This window comes from Prorops nasuta, unplaced genomic scaffold (assembly GCF_024137725.1).
Source record: "Prorops nasuta isolate Cenicafe-Biocafe unplaced genomic scaffold, Cenicafe_Pnas_1.2 PNAS00004, whole genome shotgun sequence".
Classification (NCBI taxonomy): domain Eukaryota; kingdom Metazoa; phylum Arthropoda; class Insecta; order Hymenoptera; family Bethylidae; genus Prorops; species Prorops nasuta.
The window spans coordinates 2,070,740-2,096,351 of record NW_027116801.1 but is presented as its reverse complement, the minus strand read 5'-3'; the positions used below and the strand labels follow the sequence as shown (position 1 = coordinate 2,096,351).

General features: G+C 38.6%; 1 protein-coding gene across 8 annotated transcripts in view; it reads right to left on the bottom strand.

Moving 5' to 3' along the window:
* The window catches only part of LOC136772974 (octopamine receptor beta-1R-like), an 87,133-nt gene that overhangs the window by 61,310 nt on the left and 211 nt on the right, over positions 1-25,612 (bottom strand). Inside the window, exons 2-5 of one of the 8 annotated variants that reach the window (XM_066726264.1) lie at positions 17,440-17,597; positions 15,632-16,566; positions 15,015-15,365; positions 13,838-14,135 (exon numbers count right to left, since the gene is read on the bottom strand). In XM_066726264.1, coding sequence (XP_066582361.1) covers positions 13,838-14,135; positions 15,015-15,365; positions 15,632-15,934 — 952 coding nt within the window. In that variant the 5' untranslated portion in view covers positions 15,935-16,566; positions 17,440-17,597. The remainder of the gene's footprint in view (positions 1-13,837; positions 14,136-15,014; positions 15,366-15,631; positions 16,567-17,439; positions 17,598-25,612) is intronic. The other 7 variants (XM_066726266.1, XM_066726265.1, XM_066726267.1 and 4 more) reach the window with 7 other exon arrangements.

Genomic DNA, 25,612 nt, shown 5'->3' with positions numbered 1-25,612 from the left:
GGGGGTGGGGGGGGGGGGGGGGGGGGAAGGAAAAAAAAGAAGATGAGAGCAGAGATATAAAATTAGAAGGACAGGTAGGCAGACAAAAGATCTGACATTCTGAAATATAGAAAGACGGACAGAGAGACAAAAAAATCTCGCTTTTTCCTTGTGTCTCTAACCTATATAGATACAGAGTAACGTAAAAGCGACGGTATTATCGTTTTGTAACGCAAAATTCGCTCGATTTAGTATCCTTTTAACTTTCAACCTGTTGACTCTATATTGCTAGCTGCCCGCTTTACTCCTTTCGGTCGAATCGCTATTCGCAATTTCGTCGATCAGAATCGACCAACCACCTGCACCTATGCACGTATTTTCCCGAGGCTAGAAAAGTAAAAATGGACTCAGATGGCGAAATAGTGAATTCATTCGCAGCAACACTTTCTTACTTGTTATACACAAAAAGTGAAATGGTACGATCGAGTGTTTTATTCTTTGGATCCTCGCAAATGACTATATAGATCCTCTACATCGTTCTCTGATATATATATATCGAGTACAGAATTTATTCATCGACTTTGATGTCCACCGCGTTATATAATTTTCAAATTTAAGTGAAAGAAAATTGCAAGTGGAAATTTTCGCAGAGAAGGCATAAATAATTCGTGAAACGAGTTAGACGTTGCGTGGTAACTATGAATTTCCCTCCAAAAAAAAGGATAGAAGGAAAAGGAGATCGTAATGCAAGGAAAATGTAGAAACTTTGCGAATGCACACAGAAAAGAGACACCAAAGATTAAAGCATAACTGATTCTAGTTGGACAAAGAAAGGAACCGAGATAGGTGTCTCTCACTTCGTTCACTCTCCAAATTAATATTTAGCATTTCTTTTCTTTTTGTGTGTACTTAGGAAAAATATTAATTACATGAAAATGTTCGGTTTAAATTCAAACGTTTTTACCATAGGAGGCTGATGAATTATGCAAATATATTCGGTAGAATCGAATTCATTACAGAGATTTTAATACGATTAAACATTTGAAATAGTAGATTCCGGTATAATATAATTCTAGTCATGACGGAACAAAAACTCTGCATTGTCTTCAACCGGTTCAGAAAGTTGTTACACCGGAGATGAGAGAACGGAGCTGAAGGAACGCTTATTTGCTCGGCACAATGCCTCTACGATGCTGTTTTCCTCATATCCCCTGACCCCTACCTATCCCTGTGTGCGTATCATAAAGATATACCTTTGCGTAATTACATTACGTCATAATATACGCTACCTTTACAAACACATATTTCCCTATAACATTTACACAAATTAAAGTTCCTCTCGAGCCTCGAAAAATTGTCTAGAATAAAAAATTCAATCAGGATTTAATCTCTGATAAAAAAAAAACAAGAATTTTCACCAACTCCCTTTTCATCAAATTATAATCTACTATTTTTTCGATTATGCAGTATTTCTTGGAGTATTAAATGCAAAATACAAAGCCTGCTTTATGGGACGAGATAATAACAATTAATAAGGGATTATCGAAAAGCCGTGTTTTTGCAGAAAACAATGTGGTCGCGGAATTGGCCCATGAAAGGATTCAAATATTGAATTTCGTTTAAATTAGATCCAACGCACTATTATAAATGTAATTTGAATTCTGCAAATAAAGCTGCACTTTTTGAAATGCTGTTTATGGTGTGATCGAAGCATTTACATCTTCCCTGGGGATTTGGCTGGCTCTGATTCGATTTATCAATTCAACAAAACCACTTCTGAGCTTCGAATCCATTACACTTATTGCCTTTCAAGGATTCTATCAATTATAGCGATCGTTTTTCAATACCGTTTATCACATTGACTGGAAAGAAATTAATCTGTAAAAAATCCCATTCCCTTCGGCTTCTCTCCGTAAAGTTACAGCGAGATTCCTCATTTGTTTTTCTCGCTGAACATCCATAACCGTGTCAAAAAGGTAAACTCTGGAAAGACGATCAGAACTTTATTATTATACTTCGAAGCGGACTCTCATCGGCAGGGCTAGAAAAATAGCGATCTTGCCCCAGATATCCCCCTGCTACTACAGGATATCTTAAACTTCCCGTTTGAAAAAAGTTGGCTGTACGTATTTTCCAGTACCAGTATCATCCCGTAGATTTATACCGTCGTAAAGTTGCTGCACGTGCCAGCAAGGTTTACGGCCAGATATACTCACTAGAGCAAAGCTCTTTCTCCTCTGGACCTAAGGTGAATACTCGCGTTTCGTTTCAAGAAATACAGGGAAAAATTCAATAACGATGCTCGAAAACCATGCCGGACCGCTTAAAATCTTACGCAAGAACGAGCATCAATTTTCTAACCTGATAAACGGTACCATCCCTTTGCTATATTGCCGTAGTAATCGTTTTATTTGAGTTTTTTGTGCCAGAGAAAAAATACCATATATAGCAGAGTGGTTCAAACGGTTCGATTTTTTACAGCCGAACTTTGATGTTTTTGGAGAAACTTGTACCCGAGTCTCCGCGTGTCGATAGGTATACGTACCACATCGGAAAGTTTCAAAGTTAAATGTGAAATCAAGAGGAAAGCAGTTGTACGATTCTATGGACAGTTTGCGGACCTTCGGTGACATTAATCATCCATTAAATGTCGCTTTTGAGCAGTGACCCGTCGAATCTTTCTATTCGGCCGAGTGTGTAAGAGAACTGGAGGGGATCTCTTTGAGCTTTTCGATTAGAGGTCAGTCAATTGCCGAGTGCTGCAAAGCCACCCAAAGTCGTTCCGTGCAACGATGCGTTTGGTAAATTTCACTCGATTCACCCAATCGCTCGAATTACGGGGGGATTCATTTTCTAACCCTCTGCTCTGTATTCTTCATCCCCCCCCCCTCCCTCCCCCTAAAACGCACTTGGATACAGAGAATAATCTTTGCACAATTTTTAAACACACATCACAATTTCTCTGCGATGTATCGAACTCCTTTGAAACACTTGCAAAACTTGAGAATGGTTACCAGCTAAACTACTTTCTTCGCATCTCGATAAAATTCCACTCTTTTGTACAATCACAGCCAGATAATTCCATGGAACAAAGGATTTACGAGAAAATTGAATCTTTTCACTGCTGAGGAGCCTTTCGTAAAGTTTAAAAAAGCACCGCGTGACGAGATAACCAAGTTTCGACTTTTGGAATAAAGAAGTGCTGCGTTTGAAAATTTTATTACCAACTACCAAAAGCCCATTATTCACTCGATTCGAATTAAAACTACCGATTTTTCTCCATCGAGCTTTTATTCTACCTGCTCCCACAAACTTAAAATAATAATTAAGAATAACATTTTTGTCAGTAAAAAATGATGGGTTTTCCGACAGGGAAGCAGTTTGACTGACGTTGCTCGATCAGTGAAAAATTTCAAGGTATTTTTCAATGATATTGCAGAATTATTAATCGACGTTAGTTCACCTTTTGTCCGTAGGCTCTGGCTCATCTCTCACGTGTTTCGCAATCGTTAATTTTCCAATTGAAACAGAACCGTGAAATAGTGGAAACAATTTTCCATCCCTCCACTATATAGCTATAAAACAAACTTTTTGCTGCATTTTGCAACGTTCGTGCAATTCAGTAGGCTAATACTCGTAATAAAGAACCTCGTCACGTTTTTAAGAAAGCTGCTAATGTAGATTGCTCCTAAGACTTCTTGGTATTGAACGCGTCAGACCACCGTTTCACCTTTCTCTCGTCCACCCCACTCTGACCCTCCGAACATTGCACGTAACTGTGTTATGTAATATGGATAATAAAAATTAAGCTTCCTAGATATGAAAGCCATTTGGCTTTAGAAACTTTACCTGCTCAACATAAATATTCAAGGAAGTAAAAACACAAATTTTTCGACAACAATTTTTATCTGATGAACACAGCTGCACGGCTATCAAACCTACGTTAAACAATCAACACAAAAAAACCCTCCAAATGTCGTAATAATAATAAAAAAATTCTCCAATACACCAAGTGCAACACATTATGACGATCCACGAATATTACAGAAAATATTTTTTACAGATAAGAATAAAATAATACTCGTGCAATACAAGAATATTTTCAAGAACCGAGAAGCGGGGAACAAGTATAGGAGATGCGTGTTTCCTCCAGGAAAATCAGGAATAAAATTGAAGGCCACCGTCGCATAAATCATTGACCCGCATCACTGAGAACCCGTCTGACTATTCCTACGTTCCGCTACTGTCCGAGCGAATAGTTATGTCATCCACTCACACGTAGGACAGCATTTATAACGCGGGGGGAGCGAGAAATTTAAATGGCAAAGTTTATAAAGGTGCGATTGGCACGTATAACTGCAACGCGCGTGTTTATAATGCATGAGTTTGTGTCGGGACATGATAGCGGCAGCGCCGAAGAGTCTGGAGGTCGCAATTGGCGCGGGACACAATAATCTACCACTGGACTTGTTAAGCTTGAAAAGCTGCCACCAGGATCGAAGTAGCCACACGCGTTACCAGCTAAACCGCCACACGACCCCGCCGCTATATAGTACACCTAACCAAAGCTCTCAAGTGCACCACTCCTTCCCTTCAACCACTACTGCTGCTGCTGCTGCTGCTGCTATATCGCCTCGAAAGTCTTTGAGAACACAGCTCTAAAGATACGATTTTCAAAGCGCTGCAGGCCTAGCCACACCCCCCCCCCCCCCCCGCCCCTCCCTAACTCACTCTTAACTCCTTCCACCACTCTGGCAACGTATCCAATGCAGCATTACACACATGAACGAACCCAGGAGAATTCCGCGACCGAGACCTCTTCAACCCCACCAGATCCTACTCTTTTCTCCCCCCTAACCAACCCTCGATACTCCTGCAACATCACTTTTTCCACCGACCTTAACTCGTCAATTCGATAATAAATCAGACTTTTTTTATAGCACGATTAAAGAATTTTTAGTAATCGCAAGGGAAGCTTAAAAAACGTCCCCACTACCTCGAATTAACCCATCGATCAGCGTGGTCTTGTCTCCACTGAAAGAACGAGAGAAAAAAAGACTCTGCGACAATGTTGAATCGACGTTGCATATTTTATGCACGAATCGCACGAAAGAGACGACTTTTCATGGCCGTGCGCGAGAGGCAGCCACGACCGAGACCTCGACTCGTTTTACACTAGGAACTTTGGATATGCTGATGCAGATTTATTCAAGAAGTAGTATAGCGGAGACTCTGGAGAGTCTACGTTACGAGTGTATTGATCCATGAAAATCTCAATAACGCCACTCAAGATAAACAAATTCTCTCGCTCCATTAGCCGACCCTTTCTTTTTCTTTACACCACCTTACATAGAAATTATAAATAATGCAATTCGCTTATTTACCATCGCTCTCGTCGCAAAAGGTCAACCGTTCGAACCGAGCACTTGTGTGTGTGCACAGCGTGGCGGTTTTATATCGACCTATACTACTTGTTCCGCTGGCTAATCGCATATTTTCGTAATTATACTATAAAGTGCCACATTTATTTTGCCAAAAGCCATTATCTTTCTATGATAAAAAGAATTTTATCATAAACCTATTGGGACGTTAGCAAAGAACACTATATATATATATATATATATACGTAATTGCCGAAGATCGCTCTAGACCGTTGTAACGACGGAACACGCTTCTCCAGCAACTCTCTATCCTATATGGTTCTTTCCGTCTTAATTGCGCTACGCCCTCTAGGACAAACTACGACCACTTCCCCGCTGACAGATTTAATTACGATATCGCCTACATAAACTCGAACGAAGAATTTTTATCTCTCGTATATAATTGTTTTACTCTCTTTATTCTCTCTCCTATACACTTTTTCTTCAGCATCGAGGAAGCAGGTTCATAGGATATTCATTGGTTCCAATGGTACCGGGAAAAGAGGACAAATATGGAAAGTTGATCGTTTTATAACGACAGCGGTCGTGCTTAAAATAAAACTCGATTAGAGCACGAAAGCATTTCTTGATTATCGAGTGGAGCGTCTAACAATGAGAGAGAGGGTGGGGTGGGGGTGGCAGAGAAGGATAGAGAAAATGAAAGGAGGAAAGAGTTGAGAAATGGGGAGATGAGCTGGCTGTGGCTTTTCTTAAAGAGGACCGTCTCTAAAGCCGCGTCGACTAAAACGTCCTTGAAAGTGCCTTATCTGACTCGTAAAATTTTAGACCGCTCCTGAGACCACGCGATAGGATAACCAACCGCAGTGAACGTAACATTCCCACAGCTATATACAGGGTGTAACAAAATGACCGCGGCAGTTCCGTTTTTTTATCAGATCCGCCCGATCCTATTAAGTCCTATTTGTAATCGATGCAGAGGCTCCCATAGATAAACGAAAATAATGCTACGCCACTGCCATGACGTCACAGCGTCATTACAGGCGATCCTGGGCCGTTCGAAGGTCGGAAAAAGCGCTAATTTTCAAAGGTCCGTGAGTCGATAAGCGGCGCGCCAAATTTAACGGGACCCGAACGGCTGTAATCAAAAATCCATCAGGAACGATCTTCCCCGAGGAACCGCGATCATCTTATTACACCCTGTACACATACACGCACACACTGTATATATATCATGATCCAATTTCACCGATCGCTATCCTTTGTCCGATATAAATGAATTATTCTCGCTGCCACGTAATGAGAGAAATATCGATACTGCCTCTCGAGATAAGCTCGATTAATCAACCCTCCCAATGCGTACAAGAAACTCACCGTTATATCGTTACACACCGACGCTTGTGCAATAATGAGTGGAAAACCTTTGCAAAAATACCAGCTTTTCCGGCGATGATCAAAGCGCGAGGATAAAAAATATATACACGTGCGCGTAAAACACTATAACTGTCAGTTGGAAGGAAACAAGTGTCGGTAAATCTCGTGGCAAAAAGTGTGCAAGGATACTCTATAAAATTTAGCTAGATTTGTTTCCGTTTATCGGCGTCGTAAAACGTGTAATCCCAGTGCTGGCTTTTCGCTGTTAGAATCGAATATCGAATGTCGTTGGACTAACGGAATTTGGCCAGAATCGGAATTTCCTGCAAGCTTTCCGTTCCTGATTGACGCCGCTGGTGATGCTGTTGTTAACCCCCCCCCCCCCCCTCCTCACTCTCGTTCACCACTCTCAACCGTTTTCACCTATTACGACACAGCCCAGCGTTTAAACAAAAGTCGTATCGCTATAGACTCTCTCCAACAATACCGAGAACAAAACCGACCTTTGAAATCTGTTTTGTCCTCTCAATGGCCAATTTCACGCTTGCTTAAATATACTCCCGTCATTTTATCCGACCACCCAACTTTTTCGTAATTCGAGCCCTTCCGCATTCTACCGAGCTTTTTATACGCTCTTCCGGTTCTCGTGGTTTGTTTTAATCTTCTTATACACGGTGTGTATAGTTTTTCACTGGAAAAACGACATCGTACCTTGCAAAGGGAGCGAAGAATAAGGTGTATTTGTTTTTTTTTTTTTAGCAAAGACGATCCCTCTTCTTTCTGCTTTGTATGTACAGAAGGGTTGTTTTGAATTATGATAATATGTGTGTGTGTGTGTGTGTAAGTTCGCGATAAGCAGGCTTGCCATGCACCGCAATCTGGCTAGATTTTCATCCGCAATCGATAGAATCGAAGGCGACCACGCGATGACCCGTGCAAATACACATATTGCTTTGACCAAATTGAAACTGGTGTGCAGGCATATGTAAAACGGTGCAACCACGAAATTGACACGTTTGGCTTGAGCAGATCACATTGGACATGGATGATTTCGCCTTGGACTACGCTCGATTGCGTCTAGAAATCACCTTTTTTCACCATCATCCCTGCACTCCACTTCAACATCGTGATATGCCATCGCTGGTGTGATTCGACCATTTACGAATAACGAATCCGAAACTCCTCTGCCCTCTGGCCCAGAAACCCTGACCATTCAGCTTCGTTCTACCCCGAATTCAGGAATGTTCTCGTCATGCTAGATTAAATCTAAATAAATCCTCGGTGCTTTCCAGTTTAACCTCTTTTCAAACATGGCTTGTTTTCCAATTTATCGTCAACAGTTTCATTTACTGACAAAAATCTTTTGATTCGAACAACGTTTTCCTTACTAATCGAAGAAAGTCAATCGATCGAAGGTTCTTAATTTTTCTGTTATTTTTTCGACAAAGAATATTTTGAAAGCATTATGAAAAACTGAGTTTGGAGGGTTAAAGTTGGTTAGACAGTGGATTATTGATATTATTTTGTATATTTTAATTCATTCGTTTGTGTGGAGCTTTATGGGAAATATATAACAGGGAAGGAGAGAGAAATGTAGTCAAAGACTATCACACAGCCAATTTCATTCATCCCACTTAATAATTCAGATATAGAAGGATAAATCTGTATATATTGTATCGTAATAAATATCAATTACCTTTAGCATTGCTATAGATGGCAGGGTTTAATGCTTAACATACTGTAACCTTCCCATATATTGCATTGCAATGGAAATGAATAATCTTTATTACACATGATGTTGAAGTTTGAATTTCAGAGGAAAAAGAATGATTAAATATTTACTCTTTCAAAGATATGCAATCAATCTATCAGGAACGAGTGGGCGAAGCGAATATCATAAATGTGGCAGATTAATTAGTTTTCTTTTATAAAATTAATTGATTACAATTGGAGAAAATGTGGGAAGTGCAAAAGAGCTAAGGTTGTAAATGTGCAGTAACATACAGTATTCATTTTTTACTTATTGACTTTGTGATAATTAATACGTAGGGGTGAAATGCACCAACAAACACTGGATGAAAATTAGGTACTCGCTCTGAATGAAAATTAAATGCTCTTCAATTTAATTTTACTCTGCCTAGAACATTTCATATCTCAGCTTTGATTGTTTGAGAAAGAAAGTTTTAATGTTTTTAATTAGTACACGTTTGAGTTTTCAATACCAACAAGGAAAATTCCTATTTTAACGAGTCCCTATATTTTTTTCAAGAATTTTACATTGTTACACGCTGGAAGCTGAATAAAAACCACCTTAAAATATAACTCCATGCTAGCGTTTCACCGCAGTGACAGGCAAACCGTCCTCATAATTTATTGTGAAAACGCATGAATAATGCAATAAATACTCTCCCTTTCTGTTTCTCTCTCTTTTGTATCCACCTCTTTTTTCCCTCTCACTCCCCTCTCTCTTTACTGGACTGTAAACAACAATCAATCAACCCTCGATTCAATTTTATCCACCATCCCATAATGAAGAATTTGTACAAGCTTTTCTAATGATTCTCTAATTTAAATCATAATTCCAATAAATCTGTCATTTGCATTTGATTTTTCTAAAACAGTCCTCGTTTTAGAAGAATATTACGCATTTATCTCTTGCCTTTCACCTATAATTACAATCCTTTCTTCCACGGTGAAACAAAAGTTTCTTTAATTCCGACACAAAGTCGTCAGATTTATTTGTAAAAAGTTGCAACATAATTCGAAAGTCGTATCAGCGGAAGGCAAAGTACCAGGGACACTCATTAGTAAGCTTATAGCTACCCTCTCGCTACTCTTATAATACCTGCACTTATTACGCAACCGAACGTGAGCATACTTAACGTTTCGAAGCCAAGAAACAAACTATAACCTTATACGTATCCTGCAGGTTCCAAAGAATTTTAGCTTGAGAACAGAGGAAGGTACGCCTAGAATATCTCGCGCAGAGAAATTTTAAACAAATAATACAAGCGGAAAATTAATATTGACTCGAAAATTCCTGAAGCAAGCCTGCAAAGTTTCCGAATGTTCCGCATTGACTTGACGTTAAAGAATACTCTCCTACAATTTCTACATAGTTCAAGCATCGAATTATGTCGTATTAATATCATTTTCGTTATATATACGTAATTTGGTATAATAGAGAATAATATCTCGCGTTGTACTTTCGATTTTTTTTTAATTATCTTAATGCACCATCTCTCTCGAATGGTTCTTTTATATTATTAACTTTTTCGCGAGGAGAAAAATTAGATTTTTTCAACCACGTTTCCAACGATAATCTAGAGGTCTTTTTTATGGATAGATACTGCACTCTAGATTTTTTTATGTTGAGACTATTAATAGATTCAACGCTTTTGGCAAGATATCGTCTGCGAGTGCATCGATCCTTTCTTTTACGAATCTTTCTTCAGCTTTGCTCCAATTTACACTTGCGTTGATTATTTTTTTTATTTCATTTAATGCATTAGAATCCTTGAAAGATCATTAGCACGTACAATTTCAAACACAATAAGAGTTACAGATTGCACAAGTTGACTTGTACTGTTAGATATACGTATATGAAGAGTTATAAATTACGTAAATTACCAGGAACAGAAGGCCCTGCTATAAGGAACATGCGTTGTTTCTTTTGAGCGCCTTATCTAGCAATTAATCTATGTGTAATTCAATTATTGCGCTGAGAGATGTCGGAGTTCTTGAGAGTTCCATAATTCCTTAGAATTTCGGAGTCCTCGATATGTACTTAATTTAAATATTCTATTGTTTCAACGGGGCTACTCTTCCCCTTTTAAAGATAATAATAATAATCATGAAATTTTCCTATTAATTTTACTTCCGGCTATTAAGTAAAACTCATCGCTCAGTCGATTGCCTTTTGATTGTTAATAGTTCGATTAATTGACATTTCGAAACGCGAAAAAAATTTTTCGCTTCGATGTCCATGTATTTTTAGGCGACTCAACAATTTTTTTAATGAAATAATGAATATTAAGACAATTAACTGGAAATTATTTGAATCGTTTAAATTATACGCTAACAAAAATTTCTAATGCGTGTGTGTAAATGATGTCAATTAAAAATATAATTAAAATTCCTTCGAATCAATATTGCAGTCTTTCGTTTCCTGCAGTTTTCAAAAGGTGCGACTGCAAATGATCAATGCGACTAGTTTTGCAGCTGAAAAAGCAAAACGGACCGACGGTCGCTACTCGATCTCCCTAAAACTGATTGCGTAGATTACTTCCGCAAAGCAAAATTACGAAAACCGTCGTTTTATCCTCGATTCGTACTATTTCACCCATTTCGGAATTTTGAACGCAGGCATTGACCACAATTACGTCCATCGCACATTAGCTATGCAGGTTCATTAACGAGTAAAAGTTACGCGATCTCTATTTTCATAGATTCGTAAACGATTCGTACAAATCTACCAGAATACTCATTTTATTTCTCCATAATTCATCATTTGTAAAACAATTTCCCCAATAATATTAACGTAAAAAATAAAATTGGAGCTACAGTGAAAAATCAATTTGCAGACTAATTAAGTTAATTCCCATTTATATTGTCTTTTTTACGTCGCGTCGTACTGATCATTCATCATACCTATCAGTGAACTAAAAGCATATTCCTGTTTGTTCAATAACCAAACGGGCCGATAAAAATATACCATTTAATAAATTTATTAAATTTTTTAATAAAGATTCATGCTTGATATTACTACGGATATCACTGTTTATTTTACTTAATTTTAAAAGCAAAAATTTACAGAAAAGTCATCGTAAGAAAAACTTTAATTTTAACAGTGATTTGACAAGAAATTTTTCTCCAGTCGTTTAAAGGCCTTTTATACATATAGGGGTATTTGCAAAGGTCTATAAAATGATGTATGGTTGTTAACGCTTGGGAATGAGAAGGATTATTCTCAAGAGAGAAAGAGGGAGAGGAGTAGGGATGTATGAATTATTAGATGGTGTGTAAAGCAACGTTAGTTGGGTCAGGTGCGAAGGGTGGTGGGTCCAGGTGTCAGGTGGCAGTCAGGCAGGGAGATAGGGTGTAGGACGAGTTGGTACTGGTAAAGGGGAAGGGGGAGGGGAGGGGTAGAGAATGGTGACGAGAATATCGAGGAAGATTCCAACAGACTGCTATGCAACGAGGACGCCTTCCGTACCTTTTATTCCACCCACGCAAACCCACAGGCTATCTCTTTCGCGAGAAACATAATGGCTCAACGAGATAAGAGGATTTCTCACGCGCTCGTTCGATTTTTCATTGTCCTCCCCCCTCTTTTCACAAAAACACTCTAAACGTCTCTACGATTTTATACAAACCATTTTCCATCCACCAAATATAGCCAACTTCTCTTTATATCCGGATCTATAACCGTATCGTCAAATATCGATTCAAGACCATAGTATACTCCATGACTAAATCGATATGTCTCGCACATAATATAATATACCGGCCACTACTTATACAACAAGCCCCTGCTGAATTTATCGATTTTATCAAAATATAAATGGGACTGCGTCGTGGATTCCTTTAACTTTATTCACGATTGCTCACCCTTTCGAAACTCTCGCGGCATTGTTATTCATGAAAATCCAACAGTTACTGTCCTAGCGTCCCAAAACTTGTGTTATAACGGAATGTTGCGATAATTTATTCAATGGAATCGACTATTAACGGTTAATTAGCAACGTCCAATCTGCATTGTGTTCACCGCAAATCCCGAATAAATTTCTAATGGCGTGATACACATATATATATATATATATATATATATATATATTCGGTTGTCAAAAATTCTCAACGAGTCGAGTTGGAATTCCTGCTTTTTATTGTTTTCATTTCAACCGATTTACAATCGGCCTTATTGGTCGATTAAATAATTAATGCTCGTACATTTAGCGTGAAAATCTGATACGTGATTTTTATCCAGAAATATATATATATATAAAATATTGGGTATTCAGCCTCGCCCACTCACGGTGCTCTTTTACCAAGAATGGAGATATTCGCTTGTTTTCGGAATACGATAAACGATATATACCTATATATATGCAAACCAGGCGATAAATATGGATATCGTGCTAATGACGTGAGAATCAATAATATTATTACGATAGGAAGGAGAGAGAGAGAGAGAGAGGGAGGACGTGCTCGCATACGCGGAGAATTTTCCGCCGCGAAAACTTTCGCACCGCGCTGATCGATCTTTAATCTCTTAACTTGCGCAGATCTGACGTGATCCGGCTTTTGCACGTGGCGCGCGATTCTCGTTGAAATTTCACTCCTGTCAGCAAGCACCAACGGCAAACCACCGACGAAATTCAACGCAATATTTTTACAAGCCCCAAAACTATTCCCCGATTCAAATAAATTCTATATAGTCTTAAAATGGCGAAAAATGGGCAGAAAAGAAATACAACCACGTTCTCACCAATACTTTTTCGATACAGTATATATACATATATACGTATGCAAAGTTTAGCCTCTCACCGCTTTTCAATCAAAGAGTCGTTCGATTTTTGCACCGATTCGTTTCTCTTTCCACGATGCGCTACGACGTCGAGGAAAACTATTTCCGACGCATTCAAAGAAAGTTCCGGCAAAGGGATCGAGAAAAGACGAATAAGTTTTGAATTCAGATTGAGTGAAAGAGTCTCGTGATCCACGTTGATTCCAGCGTGAACAAACTTAAGTTTTTCCAGAATTTTTCGAGATGGGTGATAGCGATTTATATATATATATATATATAGAAATCACAACGCCCGTTACTCGAAAATCGAGCGAAGCTTCGTTTTCAGAGATGAAAAGCTAGATTTTTAGTAGTCTGCGGAATATACATATATAGCACACTACACTAGTATATAGTATAATATAGTTTATTTATAGAGGGAGAGAGAGAGAGAAGCTTTCACAAGTTCTTTTTTCATAAGGTACTCGACTCTCTTATCAGAGCGAAAGGTGTGTGTTTTAACTTTGAAGTTGAAGAGGACTCTGAGAAAAAAAAAGGGGAGAATTTGGCAGAGACGCGTATTGCACTATTTTCCACTCACCGTTAACGGCATGGAGCTCCGTGGGTACTTTGAATTGTGCTGCGTGAAGAGCCAGCTCACCGGTGTCTGCCGCAGCTTGCAGCAGCATCTGCTGATGGAGATGCTGCCTCGTGGACGACCTGTGATGATGAACGCTGTTCAGTACGATATTGCTGGACGTTCTACTCAGTGCTTTACGTTGTCTCACTGCTTCCTTATAAATCCTGCAGTACATGATGATCATGACCAATCCAGGAATCCAAAACGACACGCACGAACTGATGACCGCGTATGGACGGTTCACCACGAATGCGCAAATCTGTGAAAATCATGAAGAGTCGGTGTAAACGTCCTGTATACACATGGAGCACGTGGGCTATTGCGACGATCGTTACAACTTCACCGAAGACTCTTCAGCCAATCGAGCAAACATTTGTTTTTGAAATACTGCACGTACACGAGAGTGGAAAAGTTTAAATATCATCCATGTTAATCTTCAGAGATAACAGGTTTGTTTCCATTGGTTATTGCTGCATGGAAACCGAAGATTGAAATTGAGCGAGGCAGCGATTGATAGGGGACACCCCGACTGTTGTGGTTGCAGAGCTTTCCTCTTTTGGTCAAATGAAAATCTCTGACTATTTAAAGCGATTTACTCGTGGCATGTGTGTGGTAAATTCCCTCTGATCAACAACCGTAACCTTTTTTTCTTTTTTGTAGATGACGACTTTTGTATTTCGAGCGTCGAGTTTAATTATACTCCTGTGACAATCTCCACTTGGTTTCACCTCCGATGCAGCAAACGCTGCCTTACCGCAGCCTTCGTGAATTCGCTAACAAAGATCAACTAATTTCACCGACTAAGCGAGCAATAATTTTGAATTATGCAGCGAAAGTTTGGATTAAACTTTATCGAAAATTGCTCAAGGTTCGTTGTAATTTCGAGATTGATCTTGTTTACTCATAACAAGCAGCACCGTGGATTTATTTTCAAATTATAGGAGATTAATAAAATCGCGTTATATCCCTCGAGCACTTTGTAATAAACCTTGAACCTCGCTGTAATTTGCGGAAGTCTCGAGTGAGCAAATTATAGATGCCTAAGGGTGAGTTTTGGCGAAGGTGTAACGATAATTAGGAGCGCGTCGAGGACGCAAAGAAGAGCGAGATGTCGGGGGTAAGGGAGCAAAGGACAAACCTCTGGGTTCTTCAGCACGAACTTGAGGTGCTCCTCGGTCGTGTACCATCCCATGAATATGGGGAAAAAGCTGATGAGAGCCGGTAGCACCCATGCGCTTCCCAGCATACAGCCCACGGTGCCTTGCCTCATAATGACGGTGTACTCCAACGGGCTGACTATCGCGTAATACCTATCGACGCTGATGCAGCAAAGATGAAGTATCGATGCAGTGGAGAAATAAACGTCCAACGAGTTCCACACGTCGCACATGAAACGTCCGAAGAGCCATCGGCCACCGGACAACTCCACGGAGGCGTTGAAGGTCATCGCGCAAACTGCGACCAGCAAATCAGCGGCGGCCAGGCTCACCTGAGGATAAAATACTGTTACACACACTGAAAGATACCAATAATGAACGTGTTCAAACTTTGTAACAAAAATCTTCTTTGAAATGGAACGATAAAATCCGATTGTACTTCTTTCTGTTAAAATAAAACTAATTTGTTAGATTAGGAAGGTTTTATTGGTCCCGAAAGAGAAGATGAGGAACAGGTTGATGTTCTTCAAAGCTTAAAGATATAGGTGTATAAACTATCATAGAGGTTTGTTATCAGTGGTAATTAATTGCTACTCACCACATAGCAATTAGTGACAACTCGCAGTCTCCGATGACGCCTGACACTAGCAATGACCAGTGCGTTGCCCAAAACGGCCGTGGTGATGATGCTGCCCATTATGATTCCTTTGAGGACGACGACGAAGACGTTGACGTTGTCCGGAAGGTTTTCGACCGTGGGATTTTCGACAGGTACCGAAGTTATGTTAGCGCTGGTGGGGTTGGTTGTGGTGGTATTACCGTTGCCAGCCGAGGTTGATGTGGACGTTTCATCAGCTTGGCTTGGCAAGCTGGTCGTTACTGCAGCCATTACGTTAAGCATGCTGGAAACTCCTCTTTCGCACCTTCCACTGTACAGTCTTATCTCATAACTTTCACCTGACCTACCAATTCCTCTTCCGGTACTAACGATTCATCGATAATTTCATTCCTCATCTCGCCTCTCTTCACACTATTCACTTTGCACCAAGCGACATTCTTCTCTTCATCCTAAATCTCATCACTGTCCCATAACTGTCACCAGTGTCCAATTCTTTTCTCGATGTCCAAATTCTCCTACTCGAAGCACCAACCACCCACTTTTTGATAAGATTGAGCTTTAATTCCAACGTTTATGTCCCTCTCGATTCACAAGACTGATAACGCTCATTCATCATAATTGTTATTTGGGAGACTTTTATACTTTTGGAGGAAATTCGAAATCTCCAGGCAATTTTCTCTGCTGTATGGCAATGGTGAAATCTTTTTCTCCTCAATTGTCACTGTGCTTCCATTTAAGGTATTCGTATAATACAGTATTATATTATTACACGTTACATAGCATAACTTAGTGCATGAAATTTGCTCGAACTCTGAGTGGAGCTGGGATTATGTGGCCCAGCTTTGTGATTTATAATTGAAGATCAGTCATTTTAAAGCTTCCTGCTTAATAACGGGATGAATAAATCTTGGAATCTACGATTGTTATACGAAAAGCAGCTTACGAAGTGGTTCCAATTATCAAATAACTCATGAATTTTTGGGATTGGATTAATCTGGTGTCCAGTAATAATGTTTTTCCACGGACCTTAGTTTTATCTCAACTTTCATGGACCTTTCGACTCGACCCTGAGAAATTACGAGTTTCATCGTATTTGAGAAAGTATATACGCCTTGGCTATTCTCGCGCTACCATTTTCTTTCGATGCTTTTTACAACGTGTGCGCCATATGTTACTCCTGATGTTCGAGACCCTAGCTGTACCGGAACGCTTATAAATTTTTCCTAAGACATTGTCATCGTTTTTACCAACGTGTGTACTCTTCCTCCGTATTTGCACAAAACGTTGCTGAATGTTTGGCTTCTCCTCGAGCTTGTCTATCCCGAAACGTGCCTCATAAATAAAATCGTTCGATAGATCCTGCTGAAAGGTCCTGTTTCCCGGAAACCTAGACGTGTATAACGGTATAATGAAAAACGCGAAAGTTTACAAAAAAAAAATCTCTCTCTGGAGAGGGTAATCCCTTCACCAGTAGGTAGCAGAATAAATTGAACTGAATAAGAAAAGAGCTTTTATAAGCGAAGCTTGACAAAATTGTATTAATCAAGGATAATGTCCTAGCGTCCTCTCGGTCTAGTGCGACAATCATTTTCTTTTCTTATACAGATTTTAAAGAAACTTCTGCAATATATTTGACCAACTAAATAGTATCCAAGGTAATCCAACTAACAAAATGGACAAAAGTTTATCTAAGAATGAAAGAACTTTAATTGGAACCGTTAGCAAAGTTAATAAAGCGTCATATTTAATGAAAGAAAAGAAGATTCTAGTAGTCGGAGAAGACTTACCTCGTTAAAACGAGAGGAGTAGAGACAAAGGGTAATTTCCATGATTGCCCAATCGCTTATCTCGCAATTATATTGATAACGGAGCTGGTTCTGTGATTATAATTGCTTGATAACCAATCAGTGAACGCATTTGGGAATTCCCCATTGGCGTTGTTTCTCTTCAAAGATTTTCAACTTCTATATACAGGGTCTTTTCCTAACAGCGGAGCATAGGAGATTCGTGTTAGTTGACTATAGCACTCGGAATGATCGAATCTCAGAGCGTTGATTGTTCAATATTACGTAGTACCAACAGATAATAAGCCGTTACCAATAGTTGGATACAAAAAATGAGATTCATCTGCCATATTGGTGTGGAGAAATGTTTACATGCCAATCCTACCAGAAAGAGGTGTAAAATGGAGAAATGTAACATAGTAAGGTTACTAAAGTAAAAATTGAAAATAATGAATGGAAAGTTCGAATATTCTTCATTTTCATTCAAAGTATTCAATTTTTACTTTAGTAACGACAACATTTAACACTCTTCCATTTTACACCTCTTTCTGTTACGATCAGTATGTAAACATTTCTACACACTAAAATGGCGGACGAACCTCATTTTTCGTATCTAACTATTGGTAACGGCCTATTATATGCTGGTACTACGCAATATTGACCAATCAGCGCTCTCAAATTCCATCATTCCGAGTGCTATAGTCAACTAACACGAATCTCCTATGCTCCGCTGTTACGAAAAGACCCTGTATATATATATATATATATATACAATACCAAACATTATTTCGACAAATGCATGTGTCACCACTACCAATTAAGCATTGGTATAAATTCCAAGACCAAACAACTGTGTACAGGACATAAATCTGACAATCGGTATAAAAGTTTGCGAGGAAGTTATTCCTGCTCATTCCGCGGATCAAGGGTGAACGGATAATTTTCACGGAAGAAATAAAGGAGGAAGGGACGAACGACGAAAGAAGAAAAGTTATTCTTGGGGAAAAGGCCTACCCCGCCTGGTACAAGAGGGGATTTTCGTTATAATTTCGGCATGCTCGTGAAGGAACAAGGGGATGAGGAAAAGAATATACGAGGGGAAAGTTTGGCGTCCTTGTGCGTGAATAAAAAGCATCGTCGAAACTTTGCAGACATCAATGATACAGGCTAATGGCGCGTAATGGGTGCCGTGATAGCGAGCGATCTTATCAAAACGGTTAATATTCAACCATGACCTCTCAAAGTCAAGTATCTGGCCTCACTTTACACCAGGAATACCCATGTGAGGGGAGGGAAAATCAATAGCGCTTGTAAGAGCCAATACGAAATCAGATGTAACGACCATTTACAGCCACGTTAATTAATATCTCATTATTATTTAGCCCGAAAGCCGCCCTTAACCCTACAGACAATTATCTCAAAAATTATCTGGCTAACGATACATGCTATACACGATTTGGTGACGTGTATAGCGAGCTAGAACAATTTTAATACGATTTTTCTCCATTGAAGAATTTATCGACTGGCTCCAATACGACTATCAATTAATCAAATGCGAGACTCTCGAATTTTATGCCAAGAATAAACGTCCCTCCTATACCTCTCGTCAATACCAGAACATTTTCGTGAAAATATAACTCATCCATTACGTAGCTTTGCTACCGATGTTTGTACAACGCCTTGGGGATTTCTTGTGGCGTTACGGGGATACGTGTATATACATATTTATATATATATATATATGTGTGTGTGTGTGTGTGTGTGTGTGTGTACGTAAATATATGTATGGCAAAGCAAACTTAGTTTCTTGTCGCGTTTCATGAAATTTCGAATATCCTGGAAAAAGTCTCTGGAGAAAAAAGCAAGCAGGAAATGATTCTCCGCTGACCTTTTCGCGTTCCTCAACCAGTTTTTCATTACACTCGTAAAGCGTCGTGTGAAATGGTGACGAAACGGTATTATGCGGAAAAAGGGGTTAATTGTTTTCCACGAGTAAATATGCAGCCCCACCGAACGCGTTGTATAAGGATTCCCCGTAAAAAGCTTCCTTTCCTCTCTGTCCCACACAAATGGAGCAAAAAGGCTCTAATTGAAAATCCTAGACTGGAAATAATTTGTACTAATGAAATCCCTTATTGAATAATTTCAATATCAGACCGAGGGGGAGGTGGAGGGGAGAAAGTTTGAAAAACCTTGGAAATCTGTAATTTTGAATTTCCAGCAATTTGTTGCTCCAGTGATTCTGCAGCGATTGAACGATATCGAAAGACTCTCTCTCTCTCTCTCTCTCTCTCTTTCTCCTTAAGAAAACAAGTATCAAGGCTGGGGGAAAAGGCAGTCCTGAAACTTGACAATTATCACCTTGATACACTCGTCGGCGAACTTTGCAGTTTCTCAATAACTTCCTTGGAACAATTAATGAATGAAAGTTCGTAAAAGCTTTGGGATAAATGAAGCCCTCGATTCTTGATTGTGATAATTCACCATTAATCAAGCTTCGTATTGACACGAGATTTAATAGGAAAATGCAGCAAACGGTAGTTAACATCAAGGCTGCACTTTAATCAACGCGATATATTTTTCACCATAATTAAAAGTATGCAAAATCGCCAATGAATCATCGTTGAAGAAAAACGTGTACACGAATCTTGTCTCTTTTTACCCTGTAAAACTTCAAGATCAACCTTCGTGGATTGCTCGACTGGCGAAATATGTTTTCCATTACACGAGTATCGGAACATTGAGCAAATAAGTTTCCATCGCTGATCGCAGAGAAACTTGCGAAGCCTTCTTAAATAGTTGTAGCTAGGTAAGAGGATAAAAAGCAAAATACTGCAGCTCATAATCTGTTTATATTGAGCGTGCAACTATATATATATATATATACACTATATACAGTGTAAGTGGGTAATTCAATAATAACGATCGACCTACAGGTTTACACCCTTATTGACTGCAACGCAATTATTTCAACAAAATGTCGGAACTTAAAATCATCGTAAAACGTCTTGAAGCTTCTCGGGGAATTTTCAACCAAACTACATTCAACATTGGAACAGATCTTTGAAGTCGTTGCAAGAAAGCAAAATGGAATGTGCAATTTGCAAAATATAGTTGGTGGAGGACGAAGAAAAATGGATAAAGAAACAGAGGAAAATCGAGCGGAGGGGGTGCAGTGTGAGTCTGGAAAATCCGAGCAAATAAATCATTTTCCACTAGTTGAATTTTCGACCAAAGTTCTTCCCAACGCGTCAATATCAGAGCTTTCTTGAAATAGAGACTGTGCCATCTGAATACTGCAGGTAATACTACCATTTAGTCGAAGGATTTGTATGGTGGTTTAAATGACACGTCAATCGCCGCGTTTTCCTCACTTTTCCTGGGAAGCGGAGTGTGCGAGAAACGGAAGGCCCAATTTAAAACTGTCCAGAGATAAGACCGGAGCTCGCGTCACTTTTATCCCTGCGCGCAGCTGCTTGACAAAGACAGTTGGGAAAGCAAGAAACACTTTTTCGCGTGCTCCAGGAACGAAAATGAATTATCGTCCTTCCCAATGGAGCCAAGAAGCATAAGCCGCTATTCCTCTCCTAAGCTCACCTCCGTTATTCCAAAAGCAGCCCTTTTCACGAGAGCCATGAAAATTCATTCTTCTTACCTTAATCGTGCTATGCGTTTATTAATCCCTGTCTGTCATCCCGGAAACCATAATTATCGGGAGGAAAGTAATGTGTCTGAAAATGCACTTTATTGCGTTGAAAAAATGAAAGAATTACTGGTGTAATTACAAAGGGATATATATATAGCTATATCTAAGAATCGTCGTAAGCGATTCGTTATTTTTTTGTTATTGCAAATTTCCCTATCTCGATATAAATTATTCAAATGTCCGTCCTCTCATTGAATTCCAATTTAATTCGCAAAGAAAAAGTCTAGCGGGATACCGAATACAGAATTTGTTCGAGTTATTCTTCGATATCCGGAAAAAGTATGAAATACTTTTCATATCTTGCAGCTTTTACGGTATATCGTTATTAGAACGTCTCTCGCAACAATTTTAATGAATGTTTCGAGGGAAAAGAATTACGATTCGCTTGGCTATTTTTGTTACCTTTTACGATAAATCTGCATCTCGATTAGTTGGGTGAAAATATAGTTATAACTTACGGTATACTTTTATCCGAAAACGTTGTTCCCAAAAGTTGAGGATAGTTTGAGAGCCAGATATACATATACCGATTTGCAAATCGCGCTAGAGCGTTTCACGCAAAATCCAATCACCCGTGTATTGCATAGCCCTAGGGAAATATAAACTATATAGGCGAATGTCGTCGATAAAAGGAAATAGCGAAAAAAGAGGCAAAGGTTATGGGACAAACGGTGTAAGTATTCGACGCGTAAGGAAAGTCCTTAACAGCAAAATGGCATTTTCGTTGATAAAACCTCAAAATCAATTTTAATTAAATGTGCAAAGAAAACTTTTCCAATTATTGACCAGCATTTATCGAGAGAAACGCGCGTTTCACGGTTATTCCGGAACGAATAATCCGTCAATTTTTATTTATTTTTCTCATAAAGTTGGGAAATGTAATAATGCACTCTCCCCGGAGTGCTGGAAAGTTTTTACGAACAGATCTCATGGATTAATAAATGTATAATGGTTCTTTTGTCTTAATATGCGGTAGATAAAGAATGGGAATGCGAGCTGCGAGGGAAAAGTTTTCGGGTGGCGAAAGGAGGAATAATACTGAGATTGTCAAATATCAGCCTAACTGGGTCAAGAATTAATTTTTGCAGAGTCTGCAGACGCTACGTAGGCAGCAGCGCGTAAATTTTGAACTTCGCTGCTGCCCGCATATACGTTTTTAGGATTTATCGATCGGCCGCGTACGTTTGAAGGGAAGAATAAAAAGGGCGTATATATATCTATATCTATTATATATATATATATATATATATACCTTCGATAATTTTCCTTCAACGCGAGATACAAGCTCGCGCTTGCCCCGACACGCTCTAATAAAACTAATCAATTTATACATCTATCCTTGCAGCGCGCTTACATCAAACCAGCACCGGCTAATCCGATTTCTTTCGACTAAAATGTAAATAGAAATTTAAATAGCATTTCGTTATATAGTCCTTTTCATTGTACCTCGCACAGTACACAGTCAGTGTTCCATATTATACTCTAGATGCAATTTTATTAGTCGAGCAACAAGCCACGGTGGTTCCAGCGTCCACGCGGTGATTCCATACGAACATTTATGTTAACGATTTTAGCAAAGCATCACGCTCGGTACGTGTAAAATAGGTTTGCTTTCGTTCTCACCGGTAAAGGGAAAACTTGCGAAGATAAAATCGTTACATGTTATAGTGCCATTGTAATTATGAACGTAATGTGATTAAATATGCAGATAATTCTGATTATTTGATGAAAATGATGGCCACGAACGAGGGTATTTCATAAAAATACACATGCATGCTCGTATGAATTATCCTACCCTCGAAATAAAATGTTATCTCTTTATATCGTATATCGTCTCTAGTGATCGCGTTGTGTTTACAAATCTCGTTACTTTAATTTTGTTCGATTCAAATATTATACTCTGATTATCATATTAATTGTCTCTCGCCTTTATATATATATTAGATCCACTCTTGTTATAACGATTGTTGCACGATTCCATGTACTCTTCTTTTGGAAAATTTTCGGTTTACAGTCTTGACAAAATATATGTCATTTAACTATTCCGTTTTCGCTGGGAACTAACAGTGCATGACTAATTAATTCGGTACTCGATTCTGCTTTCTATTCATATCGAAAATTTGATACAACGTTCAACAAAATAAAGCGAAATCTACTAGGATAGGAAACAATATTGAAATACGTCAAAACTAATTAGATTTTACCATATAGCTATGAATAACGGTGTATAACAAAAGATACACTTTTCCGATGGATGACAATCATCTATTCTGATGGTCTTATAAAAATAATGATTTTTTTTTATCTCCAAGGGGTGGCTTCTATAGATGAAGATAAAGGTTTGTTGTTTACTTGGTGCTGCGAGTATTACAGTTTCCTATCGTGTACTATTAATAATATTATATATAGATGATATGATCAGGACGAATCAAAGTGATATGTTGATTTTATCAATGCGGAAAAATAGTATAGTGTTTTTTAACTCTCATACTGCATGAAAAGGTTATTTTCAACGTATCATCAGAAGTTGGTATATGGTCTGGCCGACGGCCAGGCTTTTCCATCTCGATCCGACAGCCCACTTGGGATACGCGTATATGTGACGAATCTATTGAATACGAGGCTATAGAGTAATGCAAACCAATGTCTTCCCACTGATATACCCACTAGCAACTACGTATAAGCATATGCATTTTACTATAAAATCCACTTTGTTAATCATTTTTAACAACAATATTCACTATGAAATGCGTTAATTTGTAATAAAAAAAGAAAAAAACTGTTTTTTTCTTTTAATATTTAATAAAGAGTATCTAAGGAACATTATCAAATTTACTTGCTAGAAGGTTACGAGCATAGAAACCACTATTCGTACACTTGCCATTTAAACGATATTTTCGTAAAATATTTTCAGAGAGACATTAAAGAAAACAAGTTTACACTGTATAAATATAGCAAAATTGATATTTAATTGATGATGAAACAAATTATTTTGTTACACCTTTAACACAAGACTTATTTTTTTCTACTAGGTATTGTTTTAATTAACTAGCAATATGAATCACCATTAATTTTTAATTAATTAAAATTGCTACTTTCTTAATAAACCACAAAGAAACAACATAACGATACCTGCAGTTTTAATTCAATGACTTTGAATCGACCACTCGATAAATGATCTGACAAGTAGAAACCATATAATTACGCGGATTAAGAGTAAAAATTAGCACAGATTTTGCCCACAGCTTTCACTGTAACAATTAAAATGTTCATTCTACTCCGGCTTTTAATACAGAGTCTCTGGCTCGAGTTATAAAAAACATTCAGTAGTTTAACGCAACCCTTGTTTCTGCGTACGGTTTCTCCTGTTTACTCGTTTTTCTGTTAACAGCCATAGAAAACAGGCATGCAAATAAACTTCAAATCGATTTTACACGTTACTCGATCCCACAAACATTAGAAATTCGTAAGAACAGGTAAACGCGTATTTTATATTTACAATTGAGAGAAAAATGAAAATGGGGGTTGCTGATAAGCAAGCAACCGTGTTGAAATTATATTTGATATAGCATCAAGATACGATTTAGTTTTCATGCCACGTTATACCAATTAAATTCATGTGACGAAGCTTTGGCAAATCAACCGAAGGCTTGGCTCATTAGCGAGAATAAATATTGAACGATGGACAAGGGGAGCGAGCGGGGCGATGATTAATTAACATCCAAGAGGATTATTCTTACTCTCGGAGTGATTTGGTCCCAGTCTCCCAAGAGTGTGGGGTGAAAAACAGTGAAACGACGAAGAGAGGAAGCGAAGGGAATAGTGAAAGAAAGGACACCGTGTAAATGAAACTTCATTAAATTACCGGAAACTGGAGACAGTAATTTTTCAAAGAAAATGCAGACTGCCTTCGCAGTTCACCATCCGGTGTTCATTAATCGCGAAAGAATTGTTATAACGTTGCTCCATTGTTCTCACTCGTCGTTCCTCCTGCAGCTGTGTGCATCAACCCAGCCCAATATTAATGTCGTGCCGAGCACCGATCCTCGTTCCTGGGAATCTGTCAAAGCACCCCTTGATTAATCCCCCCCCCTCCCCCTCCCCATCAACCACGATATTAAAAACCCAAATGTCCCCTTTAAACCATATTGCTACTTCCCATGCAAAATTATTCTTCCAATAATTGACAAGACGAGCTGTACAGATCCTTCGATTAAACATCTTTTATCCTGTCGTATATATTTATCAAGGACCACTGCTAAGCTTCGTCGAGGTCCCCACCACTCTATATCCCTTCCATTCATCTCCCTACATACACCTATATATATATATATATATATACAGTTTTAGGTACACCTACAGAAAGAAAACTCGCACAACCCTCCCACGTTAAATTGACCGAAAATTTTCTTCCCCTCGTTTGGCTTTTTGTATTATATATATATATATATATAAATATACAATTAAAGC